Source organism: Salarias fasciatus, chromosome 20 (genome assembly GCF_902148845.1).
Source record: "Salarias fasciatus chromosome 20, fSalaFa1.1, whole genome shotgun sequence".
NCBI classification, from domain to species: domain Eukaryota; kingdom Metazoa; phylum Chordata; class Actinopteri; order Blenniiformes; family Blenniidae; genus Salarias; species Salarias fasciatus.
Genome location: NC_043764.1, coordinates 8845958 through 8863779, shown reverse-complemented (window position 1 = coordinate 8863779; position 17822 = coordinate 8845958). Strand labels below are relative to the sequence as shown.

The 17822-nt window shown below is 41.5% G+C and overlaps 1 protein-coding gene across 1 annotated transcript in view; it reads left to right on the top strand.

The window, feature by feature from the left end:
* The window catches only part of ajap1 (adherens junctions associated protein 1), a 47303-nt gene extending 30089 nt beyond the window's left edge, over positions 1 to 17214 (top strand). Inside the window, exons 3-6 of the mRNA XM_030118519.1 lie at positions 13648 to 13735; positions 13860 to 14102; positions 15609 to 15741; positions 16625 to 17214. Coding sequence (XP_029974379.1) covers positions 13648 to 13735; positions 13860 to 14102; positions 15609 to 15681 — 404 coding nt within the window. The 3' untranslated portion in view covers positions 15682 to 15741; positions 16625 to 17214. The remainder of the gene's footprint in view (positions 1 to 13647; positions 13736 to 13859; positions 14103 to 15608; positions 15742 to 16624) is intronic.
* The last annotated feature ends 608 nt before the right edge of the window (positions 17215 to 17822 follow it).

Below are 17822 nucleotides of genomic sequence, written 5' to 3'. Positions count from 1 at the left end.
CTCCTGCTGTTGTCTGAGAGGATGTTTATGGATACATTACATTGAATCCTTCCCTGATTACTGCAAATCTATCTTCATAACAAAACTCTACGTAAACACTTAAAATGATTATCCTAATCAGAGTTTCGGAGATAAAAGGAGCTCATCTACCAATTTAACTCATATAGATTTCTGTCTCTGACTGGTGATTATTACAGCAAGTGTTCAACAAATGAAAGTTTCACCCTCCGTGGGGGCAAGAAGAACGAGATTATATACATATAAGACCTCTCATATATTGCACAAGATGCATACACATTGCAGCACTTAAGAGAGGCATTTATGTTTACTGTTCTGTCCAATTACAGGAATATTTCAATATACTGGATTTTTTCCAACATGCATGGAAAAACAGATGTGTTATCAGCGTTGAGTTGATTAGAGGCTCAGTGATTAATTATGATATATTACATGCGGGATATTATTTTTAAGTTTACAAATGAATACCTCTTTGGTATCTTACAGCTTATCTGCATTTTGGTTTGAGTGTTGGATTTCACTTTTGTTTTCATGACTGCAGAAGCTTATTTGATGTACATAGCTGCCATATCTCACCTGCTGTCAAATAGGTTTGATAAGGGTAAATATAGTCGAAGAGAAAGGATTCTTTTGAAGAACTGCATATTAAAATACTCATCTGTCTGCATATTAATGAGATAAAACTGATCACAAGAACTCATAATAGATGCTTTTTACTGTAGAAATAAGGGCCGTGAAAGCCAAAATGAGACATTGGACCGGGAGATGAATTACATTTAAATGGTACCATATTTGCACAAACCTTTGTGGGATGAGCAACAGAGCTGCTTATGAGACCTGCAATCTTTGGGCACAATCCGTGGTCTTGACCTTTGATTCTCATTCCAAAAATGCATGTTTCTTACAGACGTGGCACCATTTGAAAGGATACAGATGTCAAATGGTGTGAAACATATTATCAAGAGGCATTGTTCCAACCAGGAGATGAAAACAGTGACTAAAGCAGAAATCAGATAAAAGAGCAATAAGTAGTTGTTAACCATGAGATCATGGTCCGGTCTGCGAGTTAAGTAGCTCTATTAACTGTGCAGGGGAGATTCATTTTATCCCCCGCTGTGGTGCAAATAATGCAACAGGTTGGCGGCTGCACAGACCAGACGAAGGCTTATTCCTCCACCACCCTCAGCAACACCGCAGTAATCCACCAAATATACATTAATTTATACAGCAGCACTTGTTTGTGCAGTTTACTCCAAACAGGCTTACAACATGTCACTTAAATTTATGAATTATTGGAATATAAAACAGATTGTATTAGTAAATATATTGTGTGTTTGTGTTACATAGCTCCTGAATGTTTTTAAAGCTGTGTTTTGGCTGTCACCATTGTTAGTTTACCATGAATTACCAATTATTGAGCTTCTGAAATTATTGTGAAGTATTTTTGTCACAAGACCAAATACATTGTGACCCATTCAGGTCCCAGCAGACCTAAACAGAGCCCTCCATCAAAGGTATGGTGTGTGATATAACTGTTAGTCTGGCACATATTCAAATGCAAACACATTTGATGTGTGTGCATCATGGCTTGGTGTCGGGGATGTGAGTGAGATTCGATATCAGCTGTTAGTAGCTTTGTGTTTTTTTTTGTCATCCTCCAAGCTAACCCTTGCTGTGCCAGGTTGTCTGTGACAACTCTCTGGCTAACGGTGCAAAGATTCACCTATTTTCACATGCAACGCTGCCGTGATCCAGTTTGCATTCAAAGCATGCAACTTGGCGAACCTCAGGTGTTCTCCCAGCACGACTGAGGAGCGAAGCATATACTTAAGACCCCATTAATTGCAATGCTATAAATTGATGTGTGGCTTATCGTGGTAACAATCTAACAGCCACATCATAATCTAATGAAATCGAATAATCAGCACTGGGCATTCAATTACCATTTCATTTCTATTTCATTATTCTTTGCAGGGAGAGTATCAGTACGTGTCTGCTCTCTTTCTGCCTGTCTCATCCGATGTCTGACACTGAAACACCTCCGCTCTGAGCGAACCTCTGGGAGAAACAAACCCAGCCACCCTGACATCCGCAGCACTCACTACTAATTGTAACCTGAAAGCGCGAATGCGGAATGACAGTTTTGCTTGTTATATGGCTTTATTATGGATGAAATCTTTGTTTTGGGACTTGTCATCGACCGCTGGAGCTGTTGGTTCTATAAAATTTATATTATAATAAAGAAATCCACAGAAACAGAATAGTTAAGAAAAACAGCTACATAAAGACATTTCAGACAAAAAAAAAAAAAGATCTAATATTTTGCTCGATTTCAGTTGTTTTCCATATCACCCAAAAGGGCGACAAGCACTTTTGGATCCTCACAAAACTAATTTAGAAAACACGTTTTCAGATCTACAAAATCTTTATTATTCCACATAAATGGAATAATTTTCGCTGCACTTCAGAATACGCAGACATTTGCTTTTCAGGCCAGCGGTGACTGTGGGATTACAGCCGAAGCATGCAGCCGTGCAGTAAATGGGCTGCATGGTCTAATTCACCATGACTCATGAATACTGTAGGCAACCAGCAGCCATGAAAGCCATGAGTGTACTTTCTCTCAGCTTAGCGTGGCATGTGTGTGTCATGACTGTCATTCTGTCACACTGTCATCACGGACCAACATTAATGTGCTTGTTTGTCTAAAGAGACACAGAATATGGTCAGGATCCGCGTGTTTAAGTAACGCGACGTAAGGGTGATGCTAGATTTATTATTGTTGTCTTTAACAATAATATTGTTAGGTTATTATTATCTTTAACCAACTTGTGCGTGCACAAGTTTTACAGGCAGTATAAAATGCATACCCACCCAGTGGAGGGAGAACAATTCAATCCTGCTTCATTCAACGAAGTTGTGCCAAAAAAAACCCTGCAGTTTGCATCGACAACAGCAGTAAATGTCAGGTCCGTGGCCCAGAGCACATATGTCTTTAAACAGGTCACACAGGCCCGACGTTGATCCACTCATGATCAAATGCGTGTGCTGAAGTGAACCGTGAACTTTGTGTCTGCCTCACTGCCGTCGAACAAGATGAATCCCACACTTGTTTCAACACCTTTTTTCTTTTTTTTTTTTCATGTACGCTGACATTTCGCCAGACAGTTCGGTTGAGTTGGAAACCAGCGACGTAGTGACACAGGGAAAGTACATGACAGCTTGCCGCGGCTCGTGTGATTTGCATTTTTTGACTGTCGGCTGTGTGTCTTACCTCCCCCGCACTCTTGGCATGGACACCGCATGACAACAAAAGGGACAACTCTCTCTGTTACAGTCGGAAAACTCAACATGTTTACACAAGGGTAAAGGAATGACTGCCGCTTATAATTGTTTAAAAGCCCTGCAGCAGATTTCTTTCTGCCTAATTTAACGAGTTTGAACTACTCTCATGCAAGTCATCTGTCAGCATATCCGCTGACGTTTAATGACTAGCAGCCTTAGGTGGCCATAATCCTGTAATGAGGCTGCGTGACAGCAGGCCACTGGCTGGCGTGGAGAGTAGCCATGGTGCTTTACAACTGAAATGCAACGTGTAATTTCCTGTAAAGACGGCGTGATACCAGTCCACAAAGTCTGTGCAGTGTCATCCTCAACCCTCCCTACAAGAAGTGGAAAGAGTACGGAAAGTTTGCATTCGACTACATTTACATCATCAAAATTATACTTAATTGCACGTAAAAGTAAAGGGGTCCATGGTAGAGTAGTGACGATTGCTCCAATTGAAGCTCAGTCTTGGGAGCCTTTGGAGTTTGCATGTTCTCCCTGAGTGTGTTTGGGTTTTCTTACGGTACTGCGGTTTTCTCTCACAGTCCAAAAACATGTGCTTGAGGTTGAAGGGTGACTCTGAAATTGCCTGTTGGAAACTGTTGAGTTGTTGTTGTAGCCCTGTGATGGACTGGTGATCTGGATCGGCCAACGACAGCATGGTACAGAAGACGGAAGTTGCAAATACAAAACTATATTTCCCAAAACTACTCTGCTTCTGAGTTTAGCCACTTTTCAATCATATGTAATAACAGAGCTGGTGCTCCGTTTTCTTATGTTTTTTTTTTTCCTTCTTAAATTCATTTCAGACGTGTCTAAAACACACACACAACAAGCATCTACAAAAGAGAGAGTATTAAAGAGTGTACCCTTCAATGTACTGGTTGAAATACGTAGACAATAAAGATATTATCTGTTATGCCAACTCATGTAGATTAAAACCTCAATATCATCTCTGGGCGTCATGCAGACAGGAACTTATGAAGAAAAATAGAAGTAAAACAAATTACACATGAAAGTAGAAGCACTTTTACCTTGACTATAACCGTGGTTACTGACTTAATGATGCTCCATGTCATTTTTTAAAGTAATTTTTGCATTTAGAAATAGAGCAGTTACAGAATTAGGATCCAGTGTTGCTCGTGTCTGTTTTAAGTTGCCTGGAAAGCCGTTTTTTTTTTCTTTGGGAACGACGCAGCTCTGAATGGATGGTTCCTGTTGATCCTGCTCTTATTGCACTTTGGTCAAAGTGTGTGAGGAGAAGGAGGAGGAGGAGGAGGAGGAGGATGGGGAATTGGATGGGTGGGGGTGTCAAGTGCTGTGATGCCTCCAGATGCTTGCTGATTGTTCCCGGTGTTAGTGCTGTGAGTAACTTTCAACCCCCCTCCGCTCTACGCAGATGGAGCTGTCAGCTCCATTATGGATCTGAGATGATTAAACCTGCAGTCAGCAAAGCCACGACTGATGACTTGGGTCTTGTTAGACGATATGAGGGTTGAATGATTAAATATTATAGGTAAAGTCAGAGTAAGCAAAAGGGAGGTTCAACAGATTTACTGGACGACAAGCTGAAATAGACCTTTGTGATACGTCAGAGCAGCAACGACCAGGTATTTAAATAAATACATCCATCTGGCAACAATTCACATTATGCTCTCACGTTTGAGCAGGCCAGTGGATGGTTAAATTGACAATGTAAATAAGTAAGAGGACATCCACTGTAGAGCAAAGTGAGCACATGTAAAATGTATGTTAAGTGTCTCGGATATCTATTTTTAAAGAATGGAGTTCAGCGAACACTGATGCTGGATTCTGACCTGCTTTAGACCTGTAGAGGCGTACAATACAGCCTCTTCAGCAGTGAGACACACACACACACACACACACACACACACACACACACACACACACACACACACACACACACACGCACACACACACACACATGCACGCACACACACACACACACGCACGCACACACACACAGTAAAACCACTTTTCCCTACAGTTACCATGGCAATCCAATAAAGTTGCCATTTCTCTCTGTATTGACTCTCAATAAAGTGGGTAAAAATGAATCTCCTTTTGGTAAAGCATTAAATCTGGACTTAAATGCTGATGCTTGGTGACAGGCGTGCAGAGTCAAACCCCGTGTCTCTGATTTACAGAAAAACTCAGCCAAGAGGAGATGAATGGGCCAGACCGAGCAGATGCTGTTTCACTTTCAGTTTCTTCAGCACGCTCTTCTCGACTTGACACATCTGCCTTAAGGAGGAAAACTACAGATGTTGACTGAGACAGTGTTTTGGATACGGGGGATTTTTTCTGTCAATCAGCCGGGGCCACAGCAGAATCTTAATACGAGCACTCTTCAAACTCATTTGAGCTGTATGTTGTTTTGCTTTTGTTGGAAAATTGCCTGACAGAAGTCAGAAGCACTGCAGGTGCACAATGTGTTTTCGAGCCTTTTCCAGTTCAGCTCAGCCAAACCTCCCGTCTCCTGCACGGCGGCGCACGTTTGAAGACGGCTTGTTTGAAGCTGCTTTAGCAGCAATGCCACTTTACACCCATCTGAAAATTGCAGTCATTTTCATTTGAGCTCCTCCCTGCTGTTCCTAATACAGACTAGAACACACAACAAGCATATTTTCCTGTAATGGAGGCCGTTATTGAAGCAACACACTTTGGCCAGCCCTTTTTTTTTTTTTGCCATTTTAGCTTCTTCCCATTCAGCCTGAATGCATTTATGCAGCAATGCCTTTGACACCCGGAAGAAAAGGTGTTCAGAGTAATTGTTTCTCCCCCTCTTCAACTTTCCTTTTGTCTCCCTCCTCTGTCCCGCTCCTCTCTCAGCCTCTTCTCCTCTAAGTGTTTCCGATTGCTCGGTGACTCAGTGGAAATCAGCCTGGATTGACACCGTGACACCAGTCTTAATTGGCAATTCCTAACTATCAGCAGGCAACCTTTGACGGAAGTCTTTAGCCAACCTGTCCTACCCAGGTGCCTGGTTGCAGGAGAGACAATCTTGGAAGGGTCATGCAGCGTCATTAGCATGTATTGAATAGCCCTGTACGAAAGCGCTGCGCGGTTTGTGGGAGTGAGGTGGCTCAACCTCTATAAGCTGTAATGCTGCTTTACAAATGAGGGGCCCTTCCCACATTTTTCAGGAGCTTTTAAGCAATCAGTGCGTGGGCAGAAGTACCATTAGCTCTAAATGGCTCTTTGCAGAGAACGGCTCAAGCTGCCACATAGAGACGAGGCAGCGCACACGCACAGACACATGCACAGACACAGACACATGCACAGTAACTCATAAACACATGCATAATAATTAAATAGTCATTTTCCTCATCATTTTGCAGCATGAACTTGTTATAACATCCTTAGTCGGAGGACAGGCGGCCTGCAATAAAGATGCTGTCACATAAATCACCATACAAACTGCAGGGAGATAAACCAGGGATCCAGCAAGGTCAAAAGCTGCAATAAAACCGCTGCATACCAAGCTTAACGCTTCTTTGGTTGCTAAATGTTATGGCTTTCGCTAACTTTATTGACAGACATTTGGGCACATTTCCAAGTACGTCTTTTTAATAATAACCGACTATAACCTCAGTAAGTGATTTTTTTTTCTTCTAAATACTCACGAGTAATTTAACTCTCTCACTGATTTATTCCTGGAATCTTATCTGCTCACTTTTATATTGCCATGGTTATTAGCACGCCCTCTATATTCTTTATTTAGATGTAATTACTTCTTGAACAGGCAATTATATTGTGTGTGTTGCTAATGCATATTCTGTGTGGACCAGTTACTGGCTCGGTCATTTTACAGAAGTTGCTTATATTCTAGTTACCAAGCATTGTGTAGAAATGAATTGTGCCTAAATGAGTCTTATGTGGTTCAGGTCAATAAAATCAATGCCCTCACAAATTGTATGCTATATATGAACGTGGACGTGCGTGCTACAGTCACTCATGCACTATGCACTTAATTATTCATGCCTTGCTGGTATTCTAGCACATTGAACCCTCCTTTGACTTTTGATTTTCAATTCAAAATAGGTTCAAAAAGGTACGAAAATATTCCTCAGTGTTTATGGTCCACATTGACACGATAGCATTAGCATCAGACAATTGTTCCGGATTTGTTGGCTCCACCTCATGAGTGTGAAGGCCACTGCAGTGCAGTGAATTCACTGTTATGAACAAGAACCCAGTTTGAGAGCATTTGAGTTTTGTGACCTTGTTATTTTATCCTGCTGGAAGTAATTATCAGAGGATGGTACACTGTGGTAATAAAGGGATGGACATAGTCAGCAATAATACGTTTAAAGGACACTCATCTGTTTTTCAGGGTCCCAAAGTGTGCCAAGAAAATATCCCCCACATCATTTCTTCACCGGCAGGTGCCTGGTCCGTCACGAAAATCAAAATGCATCCATTTTTTATTTCGTTTTCTCTGACTCTATCTCTCACACCGATGGTGACCACTGCCACGCAAGGAGCTCAATCCATCCATTGGGAGCAATTTGCAGCTTGGTGTCTTGCTCGAGGGCACATTTACATGTGGATAGAGGGAGGTGGGGGATCAAACTCGAACCTTGTGTTACAAAGATCACCTTCTCGACCTTCTGATAATTTCTTAGCTGACAGTCGTGGCAGCGGGTGGGTTCAAGGGCTTTTTCCAAGTACTTCAATTTGCTAAAACCTTCCAAAGACATGCATAAAAATAGAAATTTGACTGTGTAAGCATGCATGTGATTCTCTCTCTCTCTCTCTCTGTTTGTCCTGTGATGGACGAGTGTACCCCTGCTTTTAGTCCATCATCTGCTGGATGGAACCATGATGGCGGTTTAGGGCGTTTCCTCTTTGTGGATCCAATAGAAATCACATAGATTCCTTTTAATATATAATCTTAAATAGCAGGTGGGATCTACTAAAGGTAAAAAGTGATATTGCGTACACACACACACTTGGAAGCTGATATGGTAATTTAACATATTGGCCTTCACAAATGTGGAATATCTCCCAGAATGCTCAAAGTGCTTGTTATTCGTACATATATATACTGATATATTGATTAATGTACAGCATGCATTGTGATTCATGACATTTTAAAAAAAGTCTGTTGTTTTAATGTGTTTTAAAATGATATGCTAATCAATTGAGCCTTCGGCAGAAATGCCTCAGTTGTTGTGATGCGAGACGTTCCCACAGCTGGCTCACCACGACTATTATTTGCAGACTTTGATATCCGATCATTTCTGTGTTGTACCTCAATCTTTCACCTTGTGACCGATCATCTCCCAGAAGTTTTAATTGAGGTTGTTTTTTTTTCCTTCCTTGTCAAATTAAATTTTTTCGCTGTAATGCTCCAGTATGTTGAAGAATCTCCTCCATGGTGTCAAATCTCTCCAATGGCAAATTCAAGTAACCAAACATGGAAGTGATACAATTTCCAGCAGAGCCTTCGTGCGCAAACTAGACCGAAGAGGCAGAACACTCATTTGAATTCTCCCGTTTGTGCATGAAGTCTCTCATGGTGTATTTATTAGTAAATCACCAGCAAAACATGCACAAACTGCAAATCCAATCGTTGTGTGAATGTGCAATCTAGCACCTGCATTATTCTTTCAGTCAGATGATTGAGTGGAAAAGCACACAACAATATTCATAGCGAACAATAAGTGGCCATGAAATGTGCAGGAAGAGTCTTTCAATCAAGAGAAAGAGATGGAAGTGACATTTCTTGAGATAAATAGCTGCACATTAGGTTATTGTACTTTGACAAAATACATGAATCTCCATATTATTGCACGCAGAAGATTAGCTATCTCATTGCAAAAACATAGTATTGCAAATCCAACACTATAGGATTCTTAAACTCCAATAAATCAGGGAAATGTGTGTGATTACAGCTCACTGACTTTGTCACTGCCAGCAATACATCTTTCACTTTATGTTCTGTATTTTCAGCCTTCGTCTTGACCTTTCTGCTGAGCCGAGGCTCTCGTTGTATCATTGTAATAGCAGATCAATATCATGTCTTTAATGCATTCGGCCTGAAAATGTGATGTGACAATGGTAAAACCCATGCTGGGGATTTTTCTTTAGGAGCTGCAGTATGAATCAGACAGAACCCTCGGTGCACATTTATTGACTCCCCACTGAGTTTTCACATCTGAGCTGAGGCTCTCTTATTAAAAGTAGGTAGCGGGGGGAAAATTTCATTTACCCACACTGTTTTTTTGTTGACATGTTCATCAAACTGTCAACAACCAAGAAGGCAAGAGGGAAAAAAAAAAAAACTCATTTAATTCTTGCTGGGAGTACTGATGAGGGCTCAGATCCTGCTGCCACGGAGGTCACGAGCTCGCTGTCCCTTCCGCTCTGTGTCATTTTCGTCCCTTCTTTTCTTCTGTCCCTTTCTTCCTCCATCCGTCTCCCTCTCAGCCTCTCTTTGTTTGGCAGTGATTTGACCAAACAAAAAAAAAAAAACAAAAAAAAAACCTAACTGGGTATCTCAGAAGCAAGGTGACTGCCAAAGGTGATTTTTCAACCTGACTGCCAGGACACAATGAGCTTTAGATGGCCCGGCCAAAATTCCCTGCGTCTAACTGGCTGTTCTGGATGAAAATAGAACTGGCCTCTGCGCTCAGATTTGTCACCCATGTCATTATCTGCTCTATTATGCCCGCACCCTCAAACATACTGCTCTGAAAATTGGGTTATAATGGACTTAATGCAGTGTTTGTGTTGCCGGACCTCACATTCTTGGGTTCATTCATTTCATTAGAGAGCAGTGCTCGGCGAGCGTGCACATTTTAGCTCCAAATGGCAGCCTGAAGGAACTCTTAATGAGCTGCTTTGACTTAAGTACCCTGAAAATATGTAACAAACTGCGTGCAGCATGCTCATGTTTACCGGCTGAGCCAATCAGATTCCCCCCCATCTGAAATTACAGAGCGGCAGGGCTGCTGCACATGTGAGACGTGTTTACAGACATCACATCCATCAATCAATGGCAGTTTGTAATCTTCCGATTCAAGTTTCACTTGCTTCCCTTTGCCTGGGCAGAGTCCATAGAAGGCTGGAGAGAAGCATAATAGGATTTAGCTCATAATGCGCCTTAATCAGCTGTCGTTTCCACAGATCAAATTAACAAAGTGCGACATTTAGTGACTGGAACGCTCTTTTTCTCAATATAGAATCAATGCACAATGAATCCGTTCTCTGGAGACACCTCTGCTATTGATCAAGGTCATGGGCCAATCTTTATTATGATCTCGGACAGATGTTCATTTATAACAGAAGACCTAACAGTCTCACCGTCATTGGGAAATGAGCAGAGAGGAAGATGGTGGCTAGATTGGGGGGGTGTAAAAGAAATGCAAATGACTTTCGTGATGAGTTAATGTGCCTTTACCACGGCACGGGACTCTGATTGCAGTGAGGTGGTGAGGCTTCCCTGTGCCGGTCAGAGATATCCTTACTCCAAGGTTGACCCAGTCTGCCTCTTCTGCGGGCGCAGAAGTTTATTATCTAAGAGGAGGCTGTCCAAGCAGAAGGAAAGCAGAGGAGAAGGTTGTGTGCGCTTCCAAAATGACCGAGCAGCACTTCCTTTTGTGCGTTTCTGGAAGACAAATTGGCTTGGATCAGCAGCCGGGCAGCTGGCTGATGGAGAGGTGAGATGTATAAGGCCCATGTGGGCATTTTCATCATGACGGCTCCTCTTTTTATTTTTTTCTGTCCTCCTGCAGCACGTCACCTACTGCGGTGTGTCATTGTGTCCTAGTCACTCTCATGCTCTATCACTCACCCACACACACACACACATACACACACACACACACACTCACCTTACAATGCAGCGCAATAGGCTTGCACTAATCCTCACTTTAGATATGTACTGCACTGTTTTGTTAGTGGATTATGGTCCTCTGGCAAAAGTGAGAGATCAGCACACGCGGTAGTCTTAAGACGATGTGCGTGGCTTTCAGTTCATTAGTTGGACAAAACAAAGAGGAGGAGGCGGAGAAAATTCGGTTGTCCTGCAAAAATCCTGCACAGTTTCTCATTTTAAACAGCCATTATTACTTCTATGGCTTTCCATAGTAATGGGTGTTTAACAAAACAAAACTGCAGCTGCGAGAAATCATGATTACACAGTTTTCTCAGAAGGCTATACCATTTTCTACTCTGCATTAGCACATTCTCAGGGAGCCACATTTTGACTTCTTCATGTTCAGTCTGAGTCGAGCATCATTACAGTAGTTTGACTTGGATTTTTTTCCTCCAACAGTTTTTTTTTTTTTTTTTTTGAGACAAGTGCAGGCAGATCTTGCACGGCTCAGTGCATCATGAATATTAACAGTTGGTTCAAATGAACCTGTGACCTGTGGAGAAGTCCTGGCTGTCTCTTCTCGACTGTTATATATTTAGTGTGGCTCACTTATAAGGCAGAGATGTGGAATATTTCAGAAATGCTGCCATAAAAGAAGCGAACTGAGGACAAAACATGGTTTAAATATAGAATTTATTGACGTTCAAAACAGAGCACATGTTTAGAATTTCAGGGCAAAATACCAATGTGCTACTCCATTTCCCACCCTTGCTGCTCCTTATCGAGGCCCAAAAGATGTATCCGTGCTGTTTTAAACTGTTACAGTGTGTTACATGGAAAAATATTCAACTCCAGGTCTTTTTTTTTTTTTTTTTTTTTTTTGGTTGCTTCCATTTTCAGCGGTAACAGGGTAACTGCTGAAAATGGAAGCAACCAAACCTTTTTAAAATATGCATGTATCTAAGAGTGCAATCCACTCACGTTGTATTTTTGAAGCTCGCTGCAATACTGTAAAAAACTAATGTGAATAAATAATAATGATCAAACGTATAAGCATCCCATGGTAAGGATTCTGATTTTCTGCATAGTATTGTTAGAGATGTGTTTTTTTTTTTTCAATGTCACATACTACATGTTTCATAATTACTGTTATGCTAATATACTAATATTAATATTATCAATCATGCTATTATTACTAATAGCTTCCTTAAAGCGATACTTCAACATTTTGGCAATTTGCCCCTTTTAGCGCAATTCCTTAGTCATTTCGAAGAGCATACTTACTTTTTTTGTGAGGGTGAGCTATTGTTTATTCAGAGGTGAGTCGGGGAAGGTTTTCGGAACGGGCACAATGGAAGTGAATGGTATTTTTGGTTCCCCTCGTCAAACTCATCAAATACAAGATCCAACAACCCCAAAACACTTTGGTGGACACGTTATAATCCACACATTCACTACGCTGTGAAATATTAATGCAAAATTACCAGATTGAGTTGTTTATGTGAAGATTGCTAAGATGGAACTACTTACTAAACATGGCGTCTGGGCGTAGTGATTTCAAAATAAAAAGTAGTTCCCAGTATTTGCTTCAGTGTCGTAACGCTACAATATTATTTGTTGGTGTTCCACAGCGTAGTGAATGTGCAGATTATAACGTGTCCACCAAAGTGTTTTGGGGTTGTTGGATCTTGTATTTGATGAGTTTGACGAGGGGAACCAAAAATACCATCCACTTCCATTGTGTCCATCCCGAAAACCTTCCCCGACTCACCTCTGCATAAACAATAGCTCGCCGTCACAAAAAAAGTAAGTATGCTGTTCGAAATGACTAAGGAATTGCGCTAAATGGGCTAATTTGCCAAAATGTTGAAGTATCCCTTTAATAACATAACAAAAAACAAACAAAAACAAAAGCTAACACAATGCTATTTAAATGAATACAGTGCCATCCAAAACAATGGATCCTAGTGGTTACATTGAATCAGAAGATAGTTCAGTTAAAAGCATCTTCTGATCAAATGTTATATTTGATATTCTACATCAAATGACCTATTAATGTTTAAAAGGACGCCTCAGGGCACAATTGACTGAAGTACTTTGAAGATAGTGAAGGTAAAGAATACAAATTCTTGCTTTAAAGGAGCTCTGGTTGGAATATGTATTCAAATTTTCTTCAGATTTTGTTCTATAAAGTGACTACCGAAGCTTAAATAACAAGTCATTACTTTATTGAAATAATTCATGTCACTCCTGAATTATGAATGGTTGATATTAACATTGTCGCAAAGGAAAAGGAGAGTTTTTGTCTCCTAATTGAAGCGATCTCTGTGGAGCACAAAAGGATCAGTATGTTGAAGTAGTGCTCGGCTTTGTGTTGTGAACAACAGGGGCGAACGCTTGTCTTCCACGAATGATTGCAATTTTCCGCACTCATGTTAATTTCTGTCTTTTTGCAGGTTTGGCAGTTCACCAGATAATTACAATCACTGTGTCTCTCATCATGGTTATCGCAGCCTTGATCACAACACTCGTCCTTAAAAACTGGTAGGAAAGATTCCTTTACTTTTAAACTCCTAGCGCAGAACCGATCCACACACAGACACACAGACGCTGCAGCACAAGGTATGATTTTATGTTTGTTTCTTGTCTTTGGTGCGTGTTTTTGTAGCTGTGCGCAGTCTGGAAATGGTCGCCACAATAGCCATCAGCGTAAGATCCACCAGCAAGAAGAAAGCTGCCAAAACCTGACAGACTTCACCCCGGCCCGGGTCCCCAGCAAGGTGGATATATTCACTGCCTACAACGACAGCCTGCAGTGCTCGCATGAATGCGTTCGGACTGCCGTGCCGATCTACACTGATGAGATGATCCAGCAGACGCCTGTCTACAAGACCGCTTACAACGGAAACAGGTATGGCGGTCCGGGAAAAGTGGAAACAGCTGGTGATGTTTCCTCACTCGTTCAGCGCAAGAAAATATGTCAGTGTTCAACGTAGATTATATGTAAACAGACAAATAACTTGGGCTTAAAATGATGGCCTCTGAAAATGGTAAAACATCACATTGTTCCATTTCTTATCGAGCTACTGTCAGAGGGAATCATCGCGAACAGATCTGCCCAGATGAACTGCCTTTGATAAGGTTGTCCGGTGCCTCATTCATCATCCATCTGCCTCACACCCGCCTGGATGGTGTGCCATGGTGGGCACACATATCTAAATGTTCCAGGGATTTTTTTTTTAAGCTGTGCAGTGAGTCAGCTTATAGATATTTGTGCAGTGTGATATTTTTCCATTGCCATATTCTTTATCTTTCTCCTTCAGAAAGGTGGATGTATCCTGAGAAACTTGACCTTTAATATCAGTAATCATTTGCCTTATCTTGTGCACAACACGTGTCTCAACCTTAGTAATTTATGCAGAGAACATTTGAGTATTTTGCCCCTCTGTGCAGTTCGAAATGTGTCCATCCATGACAAGAGGGTGTGTGATCATAAGCTGGTGAAGTGTTTACTGTCTGAGTGGATAACAGCTCCAGTCATCTGAACTGCAGGGCCGGCAAGGATGCTCACACTTACTCAGTGCAGCCGCAGCCTGTAGCGGATTCATTATATCGGCAGGAGGGGAGGGCAATAATTCATCAGGTGTAAATAACCCCAAAATGTCCACATTTGTCTATTGGAAATGATGAAAGCATGGCGACATATTTCCTGTTTATCTTCCTCGGGTATAGTGGCAGCACAGCTGATGAATATGGGGTGTGTTTTTGCCATCTCGTCCATCTCTATCTGCAGCGTCCGAATTCAAAGCCAAACAAAGAGATATGAGATATATAAGATACCAGACAGTAATACTGAGGTATGGCGCTGTTCTCTCAAAGTCCTGCCCACCACATATTCCTTCCTGGGCATCTGTCAGTCATAACAGGGTGTTACTGAGAGCCGAGGGCTCGTGAATGAGATTTAATTTAATGAAAAAATACTGAGCAGCTCCATGTCTTTAATTTTAATCAACATTTACCTTGAAATAAACTCACTGAATTGGAGTAACTTCAACTGAGGTCTGGTTCAGTTGTCCCTAAAATGATCATCACATAAGTGTGGGACTCAAAGCATTTGGCCAGCTGTGTCTGTTATGGATTATCGAGGCTACAAGTTGGAGACCAGTATCTCCCTGCGGCTAAAACAAGATACATTGTTGAATGCGGTCCAGAGAGCTAACGAGGGACTCAATTAAGTTTTAGATGAAGCGAAATCGATTGTTCTGTGAAAATGTCCCTATCTGAGCAGAAATGTCCAGGGTTCTTTCCAGACGACTGATGTGTTGTGATTATACTGTAATGGAATGTAAATATGTGATCATTTTGACTGCATCAGATTCCTGAATGTGGATTCATGTTGTTGTGTTTTCGCCAACAGGCCGTCCCCCACTGAAAGGCAACTGATTCCTGTGGCCTTTGTGTCAGAGAAGTGGTTCGAGATCTCCTGTTGACGAGCTGAAGGCCTTGTTCATGCTCTGTGGGTGGAAGAGACTTCCTGAATTCACGCTCTGGTGGGTAGCGTGTCCTCTTGTTGACCATGGTCTGAGCCTTCGCCACCCCGATCCCTGTGGTGATGCTGCCCCACTTTGGGAATAAAATGGAACTTGGCATATGTTTGTTATCTGTGGCATGGTTCTGCTGCTTCTCCATATTCTGCACAGAGAAAATAAATGCAAACTTACATTTAATATAAAACCACAGGTCTTCAGTCAAGATAAGAGATGAATTACGTATGTAACAGCGTGAATAAACTGTGTGGTCAAAATTAATCATATCCTCTGTTTTAAGCTGTTTTCATTAATATTTATGGTGCCACACTCAGTATTACACCAAAAGCATATAGTTTTAAAGAATTTGAGGAGCAGAGAGCCACTTTCACTTGACTTGTGGCACATTTTTATGCATGGATAATATATGCCAGAATGGTCTTGCATTTGAAATTCAAAGCGTGAGCGTTAAGCACATGCTCCGGCCCCACAGTGTTGCTGGAAGCCTAGGGGGAGGTGTAACGTTTGCTATTGACCCAGATTTTAAAAGGAATAGATTGCCTGCAGGTGAGGACAGGGCCTCTGCGATGTCTGGACACACATTAGTCTCAGTCAGCTCACTTCTCCACAGCACGGTCCCCATGCTGTACTCTTAAAAGACGTAAGTCCCTTATTATCTCTGCAAACCTAATGTATTTCTTTGGCTTATATAAAGGCCTTGAAAGTACTGATTTTAATGCCGCTGTGCCCTTTCATCTACAGACACTGGGTTGCAGCTTTTTTTTCTTTTTTTTTTCCAAGTTGTAAAAAGTAGGCTAGCTTTTAAAAAGAAATGCATTCATGTTGTGTTTTGCACTCGGCTCATAATGAAGAGATAACTGAGGTTTTGTTTTCTGCATCTCCACAGGATCCAGAGGGAAACAAGACACACACAAAACAGCTTCTTTTGTAAAATAGTGTGATCACTCTTTGGACACCGGCGAAAATATTTATTTTTCTAGAGATGACAAGCAGAGCAGCTACAAAGCTGCCACTCCATATTTCCAGGAACCTACAGTCATTTAGATATAGATTATATATAGATATATTTACAGGATGTATGGAACAAGACTATGGACGTCACGGATGTCTCAAGGAAAACATTTGACACTTAACAACGGAGCCCAAGGAGCCGCTTTGGGTGGAGGACGAACTGTATTTCTGAACAATGTGCCAATAATGCCACTATGTGCCACAACCTGGATAGATGGAAGTTTCGACAACAACCGTTGGACAAGAAAAAGAGCGCTATATTATCCCTGTATCAACTCCAGTGACATTATTTTATTTTCATTTTATTTTTGTCTTAAAGAAATGTTTTAAAAAAAAAAAATACTACAAATCTATTTAAATATGTTTTTGAAATAGTTTTAAGAAATGTGTTGCAAAAGAGTCAAGAATATTCACATGAAGCACTATTCTACTAGCTGGAGAGGAGTGAAAAGATGGAAAAAAAAACAGAAACGGTAAACGCTTTACTGAACAGCCGACTTCTAAACATTGCTTCTAGAGCTCCCATTTCAAAGAGAGAGTAGTTTGGTCTATTTTTTTACGCGGAGCAGTCTGCCACTGGCTGAAGGTGAAGGTAGAACGCCCCCCGCCCCTCCCCAGAAAGGATCAGGACAACAAAAACCCATCTGAATACACCTGGTGCGAGCTCATCCAACGTGCACCAGATTTAGGCTAATGGAGAAAACCACAAAAAGCTCCAGTGAATGCTTTTCTAGGTTAAATGCAGACAAACGCAGAAGACTGCATGGAGCCGGTCCGGACGTTCACTCGGTCTCAGGTCTGTTTAGCTCTCTCGCACACCTCCGATTGGTTTCCATCCCAGCGGCGCCTTGGGATTAAAGTCCCGCGATTGGTTACGATTTGGATCCGAGCCGTGACGATAAAGGGCGGAACAGATTTAATTTCAGCCTCACTTTCAAATAATTCATGCAGCAATTTGCATAAATAGCAAAGAGAGATTGAGAAACTAATCCCTCCACAGAGAGTAATTGAATATCCCCACACAACTCACAGATTGGTTCACTTTTGAGGAAAAAAAAAAAAAAGGAAAATGA